Source organism: Podarcis melisellensis (genome assembly GCF_964234715.1).
Source record: "Podarcis melisellensis genome assembly, chromosome: 3".
Classification (NCBI taxonomy): domain Eukaryota; kingdom Metazoa; phylum Chordata; class Lepidosauria; order Squamata; family Lacertidae; genus Podarcis; species Podarcis melisellensis.
In genome coordinates, this window is record NC_138530.1 from 98,673,584 (window position 1) to 98,693,816 (window position 20,233).

Here is a 20,233-nt window from a genome sequence, read left to right on the forward strand (position 1 = left end):
ATAGAATACCCTTGGCCTTGAAAAAAGTAGGTCTCAAGGAGTTTGGCATTTTTATTCATTTCAGTAAATTCTCAATTTGCAGCCAGTTTGAAGTTAACATAGAGAGTAAGAGTGGAGGAATGAGGCTGTACTATACACAAGGGGGGTGGGTGTGTAGAGAGACAGACAGAGAAAGAAAGAACACAAGAGAAAGTATCAAAATGGTTTGGATAAAATAACAGGGAACTTTAATGAAATGGTAAATTGCCCAACATGATTCAGGGGAAACCTACCTTGGGAATTTGGAAAAAATAACTAATCATAATTCAAGTAACAGAAAAAAATCATAATACAAACTTTATGCACCAACTGTAATCAGACATATTAGATTTTTATTAAAAAGGACACCAACACACCTTATAAAACAAGGAACGTGCATTGGTAAAAGTATCCCGTAACCCGTGCTAATTATAAAACAAAACTTGTTATTATTATTTATCATTATTTGTTGTATATTATATACTGAAAGGTAAAGGACCCCTGGACGGTTAAATCCAGTCAAAGGCGGCGGAGTGAGCTCATGTTGCTCTATCCCAGCTCCTGCCAACCTAGCAGTAAACACCATTTCTGTGAGCTCTGGTTTCCGTCATAGTGTTCCGCTGCGCCAGAAGTGGTTTAGTCATGCTGGCCACATGACCCAGAAAGCTGTCTGTGGACAAACACCGGCTCCCTTAGCCTGAAAGCAAGATGAGCGCCACGATTCCACTTAACCGTCCAGGGGTTCTTTACCTTTTTTACCCTTTACCTTTGTATACTGAAAGCACAGAAATACAACTAAAAGGCTAAAAACACAGCAAATGCAAAAAGAAGGACGAAAGGTCCCACTTCACTAAAAGAGGCTGTGATGCCATCCTTCAAATTAAGAGCCAAAAGCCTGGGAAATGAGAACACATAAGCTTTGACTTGGGACCCAGATGAGCTTAAAAATGTTTATTACATTTATTTCCATTCAAAACTTTCCCCAGTTACACACTAATCCTCCAAAAAATACAGAGAAGGCTAAAAACACTCTAGTTTCCTTTCCAATCAATGGGCATTAAGCAAACTGCTAATAAATGAACACATCACAAAAACATATATTTCTAGCGTTGAGAATTATGAAATGTTTAATAGGACATTTATTGTCCAGACCAGTTCACATTTTAAATAAAATAATATAAATACAAAGCACCAAGGCAAAATGGAAAAACTGCCACAGAACAAATTCCAACATGCATAAACCCAACAAGCCCAAGGGAAGAAAAAAAGAGAAAGAGGTCTTCACCTGGCAATGAAAAGAAAACAGGTATAGAACCAGGAAAGCTTCCCCGGGGAGGAAATTCTACAGACAATGGGCCACAACAACAAAAGAGACTCGCTGGGAACCAGTCGCCTGATGGCATGCAAAAACCTAAGAGAAGGGGCTGAGAATATGATCTTAACACTGTCAGATTTACATAGGAGAAGACAATTATTTAAGTCCTCAAATTATAGAATTAAGGTTATGTCACCGGTTGCTCACCTTGATATACAAGTTTAAATCCTTGCCTATTTTCCGAGTGATCACTGTAAAAATGGATGAGAGTTTCATGCGTTGTGCTTAATAAAGATGGCAGGAGGTCTGTTCCACTGAACTGGCCAATCATAGAACTAGTGTGATATGGACCATTCTGGATTTCAAGGAAGTCATGGTTAGCTTCGGTGGAGAAGTTCAGAAACTGTATATGTGCCCCTGTAAGGGGAAAAAAGTAATAAAAATGATATTACCCAATAGTTCTGTTGTAACCACAGCATTGGGGCATGCTGCTCTGTAGAGTCCCCCCAACCACCAGAAATGGATTTCCAGGAGAGGTGTAAAACCACTGTTAAATGAGCAGAACTACGCAGTAATCAGAAAATGGAAGCTACGATGCAAGCTCATGTGTTTTGCAAATGGGATCCCTAATAAAAGCTGTCCAAGAGACAGATAATGTTGTAATATATATATATAGCAAAAGGAATCTATATTGCAACATAGGTACCTTTTATAACCATACAGTTTCTGTTATCCACAAAGTAATTAGTGTCTAACCTCTATACAAATCCCTAAAATACAAGCAGGGCATTATTTTAAAAACAAGCTTAATTATTAAGAACCTGACATTATAGCTGGATTTATAATAACCAAACTGATTAATTTAACTAATTAGCTGAGCACATAATATTATCTTTACTTAGTGTATTATATTACATAAATCCATGTAAGGAAGGAAAGCTGTTAATACATAAAATAAATGAATACCTAGCTAAGTGTTCAACAACAGGCCAATTTTAATTAGCTAACAGTGCAGACCTATACATGTCTACTCAGAAGTAAGCCCTGTTTAATTGTACAAGGCTTGGGGGGACGCGGGTGGCGCTGTGGGTTAAAGCCTCAGCGCCTAGGGCTTGCCGATCGAAAGGTCGGCGGTTCGAATCCCCGCGGCGGGGTGCGCTCCCGCTGCTCGGTCCCAGCGCCTGCCAACCTAGCAGTTCGAAAGCACCCTCGGGTGCAAGTAGATAAATAGGGACCACTTTCTAGCGGGAAGGTAAACGGCGTTTCCGTGTGCAGCTCTGGCTTGCCAGAGCAGCGATGTCACGCTGGCCACGTGACCCGGAAGTGTCTTCGGTCAGCGCTGGCCCCTGGCCTCTTGAGTGAGATGGGCGCACAACCCCAGAGTCTGGCAAGACTGGCCCGTACGGGCAGGGGTACCTTTACCTTTACTGCCACAGCTACATGTGTATACAGCCAAAATCTCATAATTTGCTAATTTTTTTAATAGTGAGAAATTGTCTTTTCCTTTTGTTCCAGACTCCTATCTTTCTTTCAATGGACTATTTATCTGCAAGAATCACACCATCCTAATTATTATCTATACTAAGATGCATTCCCTTAAAGGCACAGCTGCAATTTGCTAATGAGCCCAAGAAGGTTGTAAACAAGTTCTAGCTACCCATGAAATTATTTGGATAAGAAGCGTTTGGGACGTTTCAATCTAGTTTGTGATGATAAACATATAGCCTTATTATCTTCTCCTCATGAATAATGTATAGATTACCAGCAAACACATCTGAAGAAAAGGGAAAGGAATGCAACGTGAGTGGCTTGGTCTCTTGTTAGAGGACTGAGAAAGGACAGATCAAATTGAGTTAGGTGTTAAGTGTTTTATTTCGAGCCACCATTCCAACTTAAAACTACTCAGAATGAGGCAGAAAGATTTCACAAACAATGCTTTTTTACTAAAAGTAAATGTTGGACCTGATCCATCCATCCATCCATCCCTACACTTAACATCAGACATGCAAACAACTCTCCCTGTATTGAGCCCTGCTGGTAGAATAGGGGGTGGTGACTGTGGAGGACTCCTGTATGAGAAAAAAGAAGTAGCAAGTGGGTGGAGAATAGATGGGGATTTCCAATTTCAATCATAAAACTGTTTTTTCTCTGGATAAAGCAACACACAAAAGCAGCGGCTATATTATTGTTATACTGTTCACCTTTCCACAATGTGCCCATGGCCAATGTACAATGTGCCAATGTATGAAGCCTATATAGACCTATCTATGTGTCTAGATAGACAGACAGACAAGACGAAATATGTGGCAGTCATTGTTTTGGAAGTTAGGGAACTGCCAGAGAGATCAAAAATTCTATGGTTGAGCTGAAATGTATCATCATCATCATCATCATCAAGATTCTTACCATATCCAACAGGCAATAATATCTTCCACACGCAGCCCAGGTTACTAGGATAGTTTCCTGGGAACCCTGGGCTCAGTATCACTCCAGCCATATTTGTCAGTGTCCCACCACATTTGGCTATTGAAAATAAAATAAAATAATGCTATTATATTTCATGGTTTATTGAATGATGTATTACTTATGCAATGTTCATGTAACTGAAGAGCACTACATTGTACACTTGAACCAACACAGAGCACTACAATTGTACACACAAGGCTCTTATCTGAACAGGCTTCCCCATTCACTTTGACAGCTCTACACATGGATTCTTTTTCATGCAGAGGGCAGCATTTGACATTGAAGTTAATGGAGAAACCTCTGTAGGTAAAAAGACTCCTTTGGGCAAGTCTGCTCCAGCAAGAAATCACTAACCACAGCATACACCCATTGGTACATCCAGGCATCATATCAAGTGTAGAATGACCCCTTATAAGTTTCAATTATAAAACGGCCATCCATACATTACATTGATAGGTTAGAAAATATTCTTCACATGTCACCTTATATTCTGAACACTGAAATTATACTGGTTTCTATATGATTCAAGCATGACAAAGGGGTGATTTAATTATTTCTCTCTTTTTTGCATTAATCTGCACATTTTATTTTAAATTATTCAGCTCACATACGTAAGATAACGGTTCAAATATCACCTTAGGCACAAGGTTATCTTAGGCAAATCACCAACACTGTCAAAATCCCCACTACTCTTCTGCAATATGTAGACGGTAATACTGGCTCGATCAATTATAAGGTGTTCTCTACCAGGGGTGAGGAAATGGGTGGCGCTGTGGTCTAAACCACTGAGCCTCTTGGGCTTGCCAATCAGAAGGTTGGCGGTTCGAATCCCCGTGATGGGGTGAGCTCCCGTTGTTCGGTCCCAGCTCCTGCAAACCTAGCAGTTCGAAAGCATGCCAGTGCAGGTAGATAAATAGATACCGCTCTGGTGGGAAGGTAAATGGTGTTTCCGTGCGCTGCTCTGGTTTCGCCAGAAGCGGCTTAGTCATGCTGGCAAGATGACCCGGAAAAACTGTCTGCGGACAAACGCCAGCTCCCTTGGCCAGTAAAGCGAGATGAGCATCGCAACCCCAGAGTCGTTCATGACTGGACTTAACTGTCAGGGGTCCTTTACCTTTTTTATACCAGGGGTGGCTAGACTATGGTGCACTAGATGTTGTTGAACTACAACTCCCATCATCCCTGGCCAATGAGCCATGCTGCTGGGGATTCTGAGACTTATCATTCAGCAGCAGGTTCTATGAGTCTGTTATGTACTGAGTTGAATAAGATCCAAAATGCAGCAGTCTGATGGGTCCTAGAACAATAGGATCCAGAATGCAGCAGTTTGATTGGTTTGCAGGAGCCACCCAATCCAGCACCAGGTGGAAGTAAAATCCACAACCTAATTGGCCTACAGGAGAATCCCGGAATTAGCCAATCATGTGGGGCCCATTGTGTAAATAGTGTATATAAAGCAGACATTTGGGAGAACTTCCATTCCTCCTCACTACTATGAGCTGAATAAAGAGAATGAAATCCACACTCGACCCCGAGTATATTTCAGAATCAGTATGTTAATTCACATTTTAATTCAACAGGGGAAGGTGTACTAAATAAAAAGCATGTATATGAAAGGGAAAGTCGAGACATGAGAAAAGGAGAAACCTTTCCCTTAATTCTGCATAATCAGGGTCAATGGTTCGAGGGTACCATCTGATAGGTGTAAAAGCGACATTTTCCAGTCAAACGGGCTTGATATCAGCAGATACAAACTGCAGCTGCTAATTAACACTTTGGTTTTGTACTTATGTCATTCTTAATAACACATGGTTCAAAAAGTATGCATGCATACCTATACATAGAGGAGAAGGGTAGTTCCAACGGCGAACTGTTCCAGGCATACAAGAAATATGAGAGCGCCCCTAAAATAAAATAAAAAATAATGATTCATCATTGTCCTCTGTTTCTCCAGCTTTCCCCTGGCAATTTAGCATAATTATTCTAAGGAGAAAACACCAGCGTTGCTAGTGAAATCCTTTTGCCAATTACTCTCCCCCTGCACTTTACTACCCATGACAGTTTTCTAATTAAGGTTAAACAAAAGACTACTACAATAATTAGAATTCCTTTTAAAATGGGAAATGAGTTGTGCCACATGTCTTAAGAAACTGTTTCAAAACCACTGTTCTGAACTCAATTATTGCATAGGTTTGCAGAGCAATGTAACATCCTCATTTGCATTCTTCACCATGCTACCAAAGGATAGGATTTATTTCAAGATCAGACAATGGTTCGGTGTAGAAAGAGATTTTTTAAAAGACTGCTCTCCCTTTTTTCAGTGGAGAGCACAGAACAGGATTGTGCCATAATGTCTTAACTATACTGCCCAATCAATGTAATGTACATGGTTTCAATTCCAGAATTAGTGAAATTATAGTTTGGTTAGGATTTTTTTTTTAAAAAATCTCCCTCGTCAAATACATTCAGAGAGTGCGGAATTAAATCAAATGTAATCTATACCCAAGTTATTCTCAATATGGATAAACTTTCAAAAGAACACATGTGCTGTGGCTGCAATCCAACAGTTAGCTCAACTCTCCTTCCTAGGAGTTGAACTAGATGACCTGCAGGGACTCTTCCAGCTCCAGAATTCTGTGATTCTATGAACCAAAACCCACTGAGATAAACAGGAATGCTAGCTTGACTCCATGACCATGGGTGCCATGCAGCGTGCATGGTCCTGGCACAGAAATTTGTGGGTGCCTGGCCCCTTCATGGGGAATTTTGTGGGTGCTCATGCACCTAGGGCCCCAGGGCATTGGCACCTATGGAGATGAATGGATATAAGGTTGTCCCTTTTGAATTATGGTGCTGGAGGAGACTCTTGAGAGTCCCATGGACTGCAAGAAGATCAAACCTATCCATTCAGCCCTGAGTGCTCACTGGAAGGACAGATCCTGAAGCTGAGGCTCCAATACTTTGGCCACCTCATGAGAAGAGAAGACTCCCTGGAAAAGACCATGATTTGGGGAAAGATGGAGGGCACAAGGAGAAGGGGAATACAGAGGACGAGATGGTTGGACAGTGTTCTCGAAGCTACCAGCATGAGTCTGACCAAACTGCGGGAGGCAGTGGAAGACAGGAGTGCCTGGCATGCTCTGGTCCATGGGGTCACGAAGAGTCGGACACGACTAAATGACTAAACAACAACAAGGTTGTCCCATTCCTTGTTGGGTTGTGGTTGGTCTGCCAAAAATGTTACGAACTGTGGTTATAGATTTCACATTTCACAGGGTTTCAGCCACAGAAAAACATACGCAGTTGGGCTCGCAAAAGCCGAATTCCCTGACTCCTCCTTTCCACCCCAAGGGTTGGGAGTGGGTTTGAAGAGGAAGGAAGGAAGGAAGGAAGGAAGGAAGGAAGGAAGGAAGGAAGGAAGGAAGGAAGGAAGGAAGGAAGGGATGGGTTCATGGAGAGGGGCAACTACCACTGTTCCATTTCATTGGATGATCTCATGTTCTGCTATTGTGAGAGAAGGATGAAAAGTATTTCTATCCACAACATGCATATTTTTATCCATCTCTTTCAAATCCTAAAATGCCTAGATTCTTTCTTTCTTAACAAATAATAATAATAATAATAATAATAATAATAATAATAATAATAATAATTTTTCCTCATAGGGCAGTTGTATTCGTGTACTATCTCCATTGTAACTCTATTTTTAACCCCAGTGTGCTTATTATTAGGTTGGCTACCAATCAAATAGTTTAGAAATACATCATCATATTTAGGGCCCCCTGCAAACATTCTTTTTGTTGCTCATTCATGCTGATTTGATTTATTGTGTTTCCTTATCTGCCCTTCACCACATAGTCCCCAGGTGGGTTACGACAATAAAAAATATACAATTATAATAAATTATTTTAGCTCATGCTATCAGAGAAGCAGCCATGTCTGATCTCACTGTCAATGCCCTTTGTGCATGTAAAAAAAAAAAAAAGGTTGTTGGTGGTCAAATGGCTTGATTTCCAGACAGTGCATATGCTCTATCCTCCTTCTGGAACTCCTAAGTTTTCATAGCACTAATCTTCTCTGTGTGTTTTCCCCTCCTGCTTTTGTAGCGCTACAACACTTTCGAACAGTGATAATGTGGCCATATCAGGGAAATGTTACAGAACAACTAATAAAGCAGAATAAATCCACCGTTAATGTATCATTATTGTGTTCAGAACATGTTGCTGGATACATCCACAGTAAAACAATCTAACTCTTGTGATGACAACATTGAAACAAGTGTCATATTCTAGTGAAGCCCATTGTCAAGGTCTAAGGCTAGCCCTGTGTTTTCCCAAGATGACATAGCATGAAGTACAATGTAGTACTAATATATAACCAAGTGCTTGACAAAGCAATGCAGTAGTGGTCCTTTAGGTGCCAGGCAATAAATTTCCTCCACAACCAAGCCTTTGGCTTTTAACTATCTGCAGCCTTTTAGAAGTGGGCATGATATTTTCCACCTTGGTCTTAATGTATCTCTGTGGGGGTTCTGTCTGATTGTCTGGTTGGTTGTAAGTCAATAAATGTAAGTAATAAATACATAAATAGTAGTATTGCTGTGGACACTGATTATTTATTGTATAATGCCATTCCTAACCCCTTCTCCTTGTTGACTTTCAGTGGTCTAATTTTAGATTACAGTCATACCTTGGTTTTTGAACAGCTTAGTTCTCAAACGTTTTGGCTCCTGGACGCTGCAAACCCAGAAGTGAGTGTTCCAGTTTGTGAACTATTTTTGGAAGCTGAACGTCCGGCGGGTCTTCCTGCAGCCAATCAGAAGCCGCACTTTGATTTTTGAAAGGTTTGGAAGTTAAATGGACTTCCAGAACTGATTCCGTTCAACTTCCAAAGTACGACTGTATATTTTATATTCATACTTATGGCAAAAATGTATATATTCTGGTAGCTACGATATATGTTTGTCCACTGGTGACTTGTCAGTGTAGGCTGATGTGTTTAAAACATATGCATTGCCCAAAGAAAGGCAGTCAGAAACACTGTGACAGAGAACTCACTTGAACTTTGGCATGTGCAAACTATTTATTTAGATTTCAGCAAAAGAAGACCAAATGTAATATTGCAGTCTGCATTCTAGTGTTTAGCAGCACTGATGCTAGCTCAGAATCTATGCCTCAGTGAGATTTTTGCACTAAGAAAGGTCATACATTTATTTATAAATCAAGGAAGACTACATTAATATATTCTCACATTATCATAATATGGCAATTACCACTAAGAAAAGCAAAACCACAGACTGCAAAAAAGGTCTGTAAGGCTTTAAAAAGAGAAAAGAAACCCTGGCAGAGAAGCAGGTATATAAATGGAAAATCAACTCTATTTTACCTTTCAAGAAGATAGGCCCATTATGCAAGCAAAACTAATTTTATTATGAATGACTATTTTATTTGCTTTGCAGAAGGACCAATAGAAAAGAAAAGAAATCAAAGAATAATCAGAATTAATAATGAAATAGGAACAGGGAGGAAGATACCAAGGAAAATTAAATGAAGCCACAACTTCCAAGTGTCCATTGAAAAAGAAAGAGATGTACAGAGGCAGGCAAACATGTCTGAAACAACAGTTGTCTGACAGTTTACTGTCATATTTGGAGATGGATCATAACCCAGTGGCAGAGAAAAAGATTTGCTCACAAAAGGTCCCAGTCTTAATTGCTGGCATCAGCCCCAGTAGATGGTATGAAAGGCCTTTGCCTTCAACACTGGAGAGTGACTGTTACTCAGAGTAAGACAGTACTGGGCTAGATGGCTATGACCTGATATAGGGCCTGTTCCTTTCCTGCAGAGTGTATTAAATTGAATGCAAAACGTATACTCCCAATCCAGAGAAAATTAGCAACAGTTAAGACCAATTTAAATTAATAGGAATTCTGATTATTTCTGAGTATCATGTCCAATTGATTTCTGTTAGCTATATCACTTCATATAAAAGAGTTGCAGGTGTGGTAGTCTCAGAAAATATGAAAGAGAAAATTGCTGATGTTCCTCTGCTGGAGCAAATTTTTGTTGATGAGAGAGATGGGGAAAATATGCCAAGTTTTGACTTTATGCAGTTCTCTTCAGCAAGCAGAGTGAAAAAGCAACCATCACTTATTTATCCTGATCCTTTTCATATGAGACAAAGAGCTGAAAATACTTCCAGAGAATACATTTTCTTCACCAAAAGAATTTGATCTAGCAGAAGATATTAGTAAAGTACTGTGGACTCCATGTTTGTTTGTTTTCAAAAGCTAAGCCATGGACTCTTTGCTTTTGAAAGATTTGATATCTCTATTGTAGTTTTGGTCATGTGAATGGTGCCACAGATCCCCTGGGTAGATTACACAGACACCCTGGGGTCTGCGGACCCCCAACTGGGAGCCACTGCCTTAGGAGATTGAAGTTGTGGGAGCAAGAACTGACCAAAATCACTCTCACCATGGAAGCACCCATGTTGTGGGTTTCTGCTCTATTCAATTATGAATCCAGCCCAATATGTTAAAACAGCAACTATACCATTTCAAAAGAAAATGCAAGTACCTGTAATGTGTATCCTGGCTCACACTGAAATGACAAAACATCATTCACCATATATCTATCGCCCATTTTGAATCCATTGCTAGGAATTACTGGTTCTGGGCAGGCAGCAAGGCCTACAGCTAAAACAAAATAAAGGGGGGAAATGGAACAAAACATATTAAAATATTCATGTTGTTTTGAAGTTTTATTACTTTTTTTTGTTCTTTAGCATATAACATGATCTAATCAATTCACAAAATTAAAAAGCCGTTAAAGTCCCTGACTTAAGCATGCCATAATCTAAGTGAACACAAGGGAAGAAATGATAGCAGCAGGACAGAAAGGAAGAACAGTTCAATATAAATACACAAACAGATACATAAAGCCATCAATAGTATGTATGTGTGTATATATTTGGAAACAGAGAGAGACATATACACACACAGTCACACACAGAGGCGTGTATATACATATGAAACAACGGTAATAGGTCACATTTTATATATTCGCTGTTGAGTAAAATTAGCTTCAAAATACAGTGGTACCTTGGGTTAAGTACTTAATTTGTTCCAGAGGTCCGTACTTAACCTGAAACTGTTCTTAACCTGAAGCACCATCTTAGCTAATGGGGCCTCCTGCTGCTGCCGCACCGCCAGAGCACGATTTCTGTTCTCATCCTGAAGCAAAGTTCTCAACCTGAAGCACTATTTCTGGGTTAGCGAGTCTCTAACCTGAAGCGTATGTAACCTGAAGCGCATGTAACCCGAGATACCACTGTATAATGGTGTGACAAACCTAGAAATTCATTCACACTCACAGAAGGAATTCATGTTCAATAATGCACACTGCAAGTATGTGTGTGTGTGTGTGTGTGTGTACACATGCATGTGCAAGTCTCTTGAACAGGACATAGTGTGGCATGATGATGTCTTACTGAAGAATTAGTGGGGCTTAAAGGAAAAGGTTAGCAGAGCTCTATCTGCCATGCTGCAGAGCCAGAGACAAGGTATTCTTTAGACCACATGCTTTACATGCTGTAGTTCTCATTCACAGCTTATGAATATCAAGTACTGTTTTCAAGGGTAGCATGCCTCTCTTGTACAGGAAATTGCTTACTGCATGCTCTTCACAGGTCAGCTAACTCTTTTGGCATAGGACATAAAACTCATTAATGTCAATACTGATCACTCTCCCAGTGATCTCATCCCAGTTCCTGCTTGTTAAATACTTTTGCCATTCCAGCTCTGGCACGAGACATACATCCAGGCACGTCATTACAGTGACCTCCAATATTTTCCAGGCATCACTGCCATCAATGACAAGAAAGCTCACAGCACTATAATCTAGTTAACATTTCTGAAAGTATATTAGCATTCATTACACGACACTGTCAACTAACCAAAATAAAATTCCCTAGGCTGTTTCATCCAGTCTCAAAAAAGCTTTGCTTCTTATGTTTCACAAAAAAGAAATGTGATATATATTAGTGTGTGACACACACACACACACACACACACACACAGATGTATAATTAAATATTGCTCTTAATTTCTATGAAGTCTCAGTTTGCAGCGAATAGCCTTATTCCTTGGCATCGAGAACAAATTCTGTGCAAGTATGAGAATTAACTCATGAATGTGAACAGAAGTAAACCCTTAATAAATGTGAAATGAAATTGCGATCCAATACGTTTCTACGGGAGAGATCAAAACAAATAAAAAGTATTGGGGGAGGGGAAAAAATACATCTGTACTACATACCACTTGTTAAGACTTGAGCTATAAGCTCTACTTAAAAATTAAAAATAGAGAAGGAAATATACATTTATAGAGCAATCTAGAGCATTTATAGAGCAAACGAGAGAGAATCAGAGTAGAGGAACCACGTCATTACTCAAAGTTCTGCCAGCTTGAACCAGCTAGGACAGAAAGTGGAAGTGGGGGGGGGGGTGTTTGTTTTGCTGCACCAGCTCCAGGACCCAGATGAGGTGCCCTGTTCTGCCCCATCCCTGTAACATCCTTTTCCTGGTAGTAGGAGTGTATTCACTGTGATTGGGGAGTGGGGCTGTAGCAAAAGCCTCTGGTGCAAGCTAGCAGACCAAAACATCCAACACCATAGACTGGAGGTTAGAAATACTGCCTTAGGAGGGTTGAACTGATTCGGAATCCACTGAAACGTAATGCTTCCCTGCCTCAATTCTTCTTCACAGAGAAACCACGCAACCCTTGATTTTACACCTGTATATCTCTGCCAATAACACAACATTCATTGCCAAAAGTTAGAGTTTATAATAATTATGTCTTATCTAAGTATTCACCTGTCATTCAAGCCACTGGAACTGTGGCTGAGGTTTAAATTATATCTTATTTTCACCATCCAGTATCCCAGTGAAAAAGGAGCAGAGACATGTCTCTCAGCACTTTATTTATATAATAGAATAAGGTGGATCAGAAATAACAGTGTGCACTAAGCAGCTGGGCCTGCATCAAGAAGATAAGCCTCTGAAAAGCTAGAATCAGCTGTTTGTGGGGGAAAGGGGTTCATGGGGGAACTAAATCCAGTCCCAACTCCCCTACTGAAATAAAGATAATACACAGGATTTTCTGATTTATTTAAGAATTAGGCATACACTAGTCCAGCTCTTGGATCGGAACAGGGAACTTGGTGTACAAACTATTCACATGTTGGGTCCTCCATCCAGCTAGGGGAATACATGCAGGAAGCCCTAGGTGGCAGAAATGCTTGCACTGATGGAATGACCCCAAGAGTGTTTTGAATTCTTCCCATTGTCTTCATTGTTTTCAGAGATGGCACAACCAGCCACTTCCAGTACACATCTGGTCCCTCGGAAACAGGCAAGTATCCTGGTGTGTAGGAGGGCAGAAATGGAAATACCTGGATGGTAGAAGCCAAGCTTGTCTGTCTTGCCTCTCCTACCCTGCAGGTATCTATTAATCTGAGAGTACTTGGGACAGAACCACAAAGCTTGGGAAAGAGACTGTGGCGCGAAGATTTGCAGCAGCACCAACTCAAAATTATTTTCTAAATCTACAGAGCAGATGGCACTTACCTCTATTCAGAAGTTTATGGTAAGAATAAGCATTTTGAATTTAACCTTGAAACAAACTAGTAACCAGTGTAGACAGTACAATATCAGTGATATGTTCTGCCCTCACATTCCTGATTTTGGTGTACAACTTCCAACATTCCTCTCCACTGGCTATGTTGGCTGGGGACATTGATGGAGATGTAGTCTAAGAACATCTGAAGGGCCCTATACAGTATTGGCTACTTCTGAACTGTCTTCAAAGACAGTCCCTCTTACAGTACGTTAGAATAATGTAATAGTGAATTGCCTAGGGCTTTCAGTGGTTGGCTAGTGTAGCTTCACAGGAAAAGAGGGTGGCAGATATCCCAGATGAATGCACTCCTGGCTGCTGCTGGCACCTAGTCTTATAGTAAATGTAAAAGGTAAAGGACCCCTGGGCAGTTAAGTGCAGTCAAAGGTGCCAATGGGGTGTGGCGCTCATCTCACTTTTCACGCCAGGGAGCCGGCGTTTGTCCGCAGACTGCTTTCCGGGTCATGTAGCCAGCATGACTAAACTGCTTCTGGCACATGAAAGACCGTGATTCCAGAGCACACAGAAACACTGTTTACCTTCCTGTTGCAGTGGTACCTATTTATCTACTTGCACTGGTATGCTTTCAAACTGCTAGGCAGAAGCTGGGACACAGCAATGGGAGCTCACCATTGACAATGAGGACAGTGGGGGGACAGCAATAACAAATCAAGGGTGTGGCAAGAAGTTCAAGAGGCAGTGTGAAGAAAGAAGACTAAAACCGCAAATATAGACTTGGGTGTTTAAAATCACCTTGCTAACACTCCTTAATGCGTTCTGAACTTGCATAATTCCCTTTCTGTAAAGTCAACATCAGAATGACGGATAAGATTTCCTCTTGCTGTCCAACAGGGACAGTCAATACTGCTATGGTTGGCAATTACTTTTTCTCAAAGGAATACTCAAACAGGTAAGGAGAAAGGAAGATCAATGTATCAATAACAGAAGCCAGAGGTAGGCTATTACTACCTTCCTTCCCTGCATACAGAATCTAGGAGATTTTAATAGATTCCTTTGATTGCCACTGTGAGCTGGAAATATCTTCTTCTGTCATGATTGTCTACATCACAAATCCTGGCATGCGTTTCCATATATAATGCAGCACAAAGTTAAGAATCCCAATGATTGGGGAGTTAACTTGACCCAGTAAAATCTGAATAACAAGTTCATGTTTCCAACAGCATGCCCTAATGTAGAAATTTTTGTCATGTCCATTTCAACTGGGGTTTAGACCTGCTTTTAGCACGGAAACTGCTTTGGTTGTCCCGTATGATGACCTCTGTTGGGAAAGAGACAGGGGAAATATGTCCTTGTTAATTCTCCTCGACCTCTCAGCAGCTTTCAATACCATCAACCAAGTTATCCTTCTGGAGCGGCTGCCCAAGTTAGGGGTGGGTGGCACCACTTTGTGTTAGTTGTGGTCCTACTTGGATAGTCATTTCTAGAGGGTGATGCTTGGGGGTGTGCTGCCCCACGGAGCATTCAATATGAGGTTGCTCAGGATTTGAGTCTCCCCCTCTCCAACTGCTGTTTAACATCTATATGAAACTGCTGAGTGGGGTCATCTGGAGCTTTGGAGTATGTTGTCAGCAATAAGGTGATGACACACAGTTCTTCTTCTTCTTCTTCTTCTTCTTCTTCTTCTTCTTCTTCTTCTTCTTCTTCTTCACATCTGCAGGTGTGGCAGTGGATATGCTAGACCATTGTCTAGGGTGGCCATATTTCAAAAAATGAAAAAACCTATTTGTGGCCATAGTTTATTCAGGACATAGATATAAGTTATGGACAGTACTTCGGGGGGGGGGGGCGGGCACAGGGGTATGCATACCCCTATACATTTTGTGAATCTAGGTTTGGCCTCATTGAGGGGCAGTATTTCATTATGAGTAGGAAAATGAGAGTACCCCTAAACGTTGTTGTTGTTGTTTTTAAGGAAAAAAGCACTGGTTATGCAGCATGTGTATGGAGTATGAAAACAGATTGGGAACACTCGTGTTAACAAACTTGCTTTGGAGCTAGGGAGGGAGTAAAAAGATAATGCTATCTTATCGCCATCAGAATGCAATTTTACCCATACTGCAGTTGGCACTCCTTAAGCATTTAGTCCTTGAAATTGAAACTTGTTTAAGAAACAGATAGATAAAAAAGCACTTAACATACAAATTGTAGCACAATCATGTACAGCTGGAGTACTTCAAAAAGTTGTTTACAGGCCAGGAACAACTACAGTATACCGTATTTTTCGCACCATAGGGCGCACCAGACCATAGGGCGCACCCATTTTTGGGGGGGGAAATAAAGGGGAAAAAATTATTTCCCCCCCCAGGCGCGGGGCTGGGGCGGGGGAAGCTCGAGCTTCCCCCGACCCCAGCCCGCAAACAGGCAGCTCTCTGCAAGCCGTGGGAGCACTCCCGCTGCTTGTGGAGAGGTCCGCGAAGCCTGGGCGCGCTGAGCTCAGCACGCGCAGGCTTCGGCATGCTGGCAACTCTCCGCAAGGAGCCGGAGCGCTCCGGCTCCTTGCGGAGAGGTCCGCGAAGCCTGGGCGCGCTGAGCTCAGCGCGCGCAGGCTTCGCCATGCTGGCAACTCTCCGCAAGGAGCCGGAGCGCTCCGGCTCCTTGCGGAGAGGTCCGCGAAGCCTGGGCGCGCTGAGCTCAGCGCGCGCAGGCTTCGCCATGCTGGCAACTCTCCGCAAGGAGCCGGAGCGCTCCGGCTCCTTGTGGAGAGGTCCGCGAAGCCTGGGCGCGCTGAGCTCAGCGCGCGCAGGCTTCGGCATGCTGGCAACTCTCCGCAAGGAGCCGGAGTGCTCCCGCTCCTTGCGAAGAGGTCCGCGAAGCCTGGAGAGCGTGAGGGGTCGGTGCGCACCGACCCCTCTCACTCTCCAGGCTTCAGCGAAAGCCTGCATTCGCACCATAGGACGCACACACATTTCCCCTTCATTTTTGGAGGGGAAAAAGTGCGTCCTATGGTGCGAAAAATACGGTAGGTACTACATGAAGTTTTGCTAGAAGTTGAGAGATTCTTATACTACTTGTTTTGAACTAGTTAAAATAAAAGCAGATAAAATTTTGGAAATGTATTAGAAAAGTAGATTTAAAGTCACATTTTGTGTGTGAATTCTTGGTTTCCTCTATCAGATCATTTTGTTTTTATGACTGATGAAAATTTGAGAATAACTTTAATGAACTCCTTGTAGAGTTTGTTGCTCTTTTGACTCAAGAATTTAATTAATTCTTCCATTAATCTAAATGGGCTTTTCTACAGCTAATGATTCCTTGTAGCACAGAAAATAACCTGATGATATGGCTAATTTCTTCCATAAAACAATAGCTGTCAATCAAAACTAGCACTAAAGGCAGCATCATTATTGTAATCAATCCGAGACTGAATTATTGCATAAAACAAAAATGCAATATTCTTTCCTCTTCCCTCTCACCATTTTGAGACAATGAACATCACACTGTGCTAAGTGTTTACATTACAAACCCATGGGTCTTAAAAACTGGTGTCACAGTGTAGCTAGAGGTGCGCGATCTGATTAAAATACCAATGCACATAGAATGTATGCCTTTACTATGGGTAAATAAAGATTCTAGGTGTGCCTTTGGCAAACTCTAAGCCATAGTCATTCATCTGAAACATAAAAAGACTTGAACTGCTATGCCTAGCAAATCAGGCTATTATTAATTCTCTTCTTCTTCAAAGACAGTTTCCCCATCTGTTCACTGATATCGTATGTCCATTTCGTATTTTGTTTTTCTTACCAAAATATGGGTGTGCTCAATTTACAGGAAGGCCAGAGTAAAAGCCTTCAGCTGTACAGTGGGAAACATCAGGATAATCCAGTGCTTTGTGTAAGGGTGACTCTTGCTGGATTTGGGGTGACTGTACATGTATTTAATAAATACAACAAACCATTTTGCATTTGAAAGAAAAAGGTTTAAGCATCTGAAATAGGTTTTGTTAAAATGCTACTGAAGCGCACCTATCTCTTAAGCAGCAACCTAATATCTTAATATAAGATAAAGAATGGAAAGAGGTAGTTGCACATTCAGAATAAAGAAGTGGGAATCCTAGCACTGATCTAATAGACCCACAGTTTCATTAACTTTACAACAAAGGAGATACACTGTGGATCAAACCATACAGGTATTTTTCAAGGTAGGAGATTGGCAGAAAGTGACGAACCTGTCAGTATGGGTTAAGAGCAAAACAACAACAACAACAACAACTTATTAACAACAACAACTTATTAACAACAACAACTTATTATTTATACCCCGCCCATCTGGCTGGGTTTCCCCAGCCACTCTGGGTGGCTTCCAACAAAAGATTAAAAATACATTAAAACAGTCATTAAAACTTCCCTAAACAACAAACGGGACGCGGGTGGCGCTGTGGGTAAAAGCCTCAGCACCTAGGGCTTGCCGATCGAAAGGTCGGCGGTTCGAATCCCCGTGGTGGGGTGCGCTCCCGTTGCTCGGTCCCAGCGCCTGCCAACCTAGCAGTTCGAAAGCACCCTCGGGTGCAAGTAGATAAATAGGGACCGCCTTCTAGCGGGAAGGTAAACAGCGTTTCCGTGTGCAGCTCTGGCTCGCCAGAGCAGCGATGTCACACTGGCCACGTGACCCGGAAGTGTCTTCGGACAGTGCTGGCCCCTGGCCTCTTGAGTGAGATGGGCGCACAACCCCAGAGTCTGGCAAGACTGGCCCGTACGGGCAGGGGTACCTTTACCTTTACCTTTTTAAACAACAAACAATTCAGCCAATTATGAAACCATACTGTGCTTTACTGCATACCCAGGGTAGGTGGGCATGAAGAAAACTCGGAATGAGCCACTGAGAAGAAAGAGGCCAAACCACAACTAATGGCATATGATTGCTCAAAGCCAGGCATAGGCAAACTGGGCCCTCCTGATGTTTTGGAACTACAAATCCCATCATCTCAAGCTAACAGGACCAGTGGTCAGGGATGATGGGAGTTATAGTCCCAAAACATCTGGAGGGCCTAGTTTGCCTATGCCTGCTCCAAGCAGATGCATGATGTGTACAAGTGCCTTTTTTGCTCTTTTAGAGCCAAACACAATACCACCCCACTGCACTTACTACAGCGAGTGGGAAAATATCAACATAAATATCTTCTGGTGAAAACAGAAACAAAACCCTTGCAAATATAACAAAAGTAGACAGAATTTGTTCATATGTTCAAATGCTTCACAAAGGCCCTTTGATGCTATTTCTTCTTCCATCTTGATCCACAGAAAAACTTATTTTGTTCAGCACACACAAGAGCATTAGCAGCAGTCAAAGGAGCCTGCAGTGGCTGTGTATTCTGCACAACTTTCTGTGTAGCTAGCTGCTCAATTATATTATTATAAGCTACCCACACTGCAATTATTTCACTAACACGGAGATGCTAAAAAGCTATTAAGTTCTAGAGGGATGTTTGTTTGTATTGATAGATCAATCTGAAAGCGAAGTATTTTTCTACAAACAAAAAAACAAAACAATAAAACCAGGCAGTGCAGTCAAGTGCCCTGACACTTAGCATTTTAAAAAGATGTGAGTGCCATTGATTTCAGTGAGCTGATTTTCAAGTAAACTTGCTTAGAACTGGCACATTAAAAATTGCTGGCCAAATCAAGAGACGAAATCAAGATTCTTATTAAATCAGTACTTGTCCAGGTTATGTTCATAAGATATGGTGATTTATTGCCATTCATTTTCATTGCAGCAATTCACAATGGTGGGCGAGGGAAGTACGTCTGAGAACATTTCATCAGTGAATCAGTGAATCAATTGTTGCACAAAGAGTGAGAGCACAGAAAAACATTCACATCAAAACTAAGAAAGAATATGCTAAACTAATCTTCAGTGTTTCCTTCTAATCACAGAAATGAATATGACATGCACATCACAAAGCTAACTTATTTGGTTTCGTATTTACTTAGTGAAACCTTTTTTTCTCTAAAAAATAATATTTATCACCTCATGTCTGATCCTAAATTGGTTGCGTAACGTGCTGAAAAACAAGGCTTATTATATTTCAGATTAATTTAAGACATGACTCTTTAGCCATGATTCATGGCAAAGCTATCACTGCCATTTTGGACTCTAGCTAAGGCTCTTTCCTTTTGAAAATATAAGCAGAAGTAGAACCATGGACCATTGTGTTTTTAAAAATTAGACTTCCTTGCAAATTCTGAAAAGCAGTCCATCTCCCTGTCCCCCAGTTACCTGTTTCAGCGCAACAGGCAAGCTCAAACCATGAATAGTTTAAAACAGCATGCGGATGCTTCTGATTTTTCCTTGCAGTCCCACAGGAGAAGAGGTAAAGGAAAACATGTAAGAAAAGCCCTGCTGGATCATATCAAAGGCTTATCTGATCCAACATCCTGTTTTCCATAACGCCCAACCAGATGCCCAAGAAAGCCCAAAAGTGGAACACAAAGGTAGCAGTCCACTTCCTCTATTGTTCCCCAGAAACTGGTATTCAGTGGCATGCTAGCTCAGATCATGGAGGTAGCATACAGTGATCATTACGAGTAGTTATTGATAGCCATGAACTTGTCTAATCTCCTATTTAAGACTGGTGGTAGCAAATTCCAATGCCCTAGAGCAGAAGTCTAGGTTCTGCACTTTCACGTAGCACTAAACTATGGCTTAATGTTTCAACTGGAATGGACCACTGTTACACAAAGTCAGAAGGTTTGATCTAACCTTGCGGATAGCAGGTAAGAGCAATAGTCAAGTTACTGATA

At 41.4% G+C, this 20,233-nt stretch overlaps 1 protein-coding gene across 2 annotated transcripts in view; it reads right to left on the reverse strand.

Annotated features, from left to right (window-relative positions):
• CSMD1 (CUB and Sushi multiple domains 1) overlaps positions 1 to 20,233 on the reverse strand; it is a 355,527-nt gene that overhangs the window by 97,842 nt on the left and 237,452 nt on the right. For both annotated transcript variants that reach the window (XM_081905886.1, XM_081905887.1), the window contains exons 33-36: positions 10,378 to 10,496; positions 5,634 to 5,703; positions 3,740 to 3,856; positions 1,541 to 1,750 (exon numbers count right to left, since the gene is read on the reverse strand). In XM_081905886.1, coding sequence (XP_081762012.1) covers positions 1,541 to 1,750; positions 3,740 to 3,856; positions 5,634 to 5,703; positions 10,378 to 10,496 — 516 coding nt within the window. The remainder of the gene's footprint in view (positions 1 to 1,540; positions 1,751 to 3,739; positions 3,857 to 5,633; positions 5,704 to 10,377; positions 10,497 to 20,233) is intronic.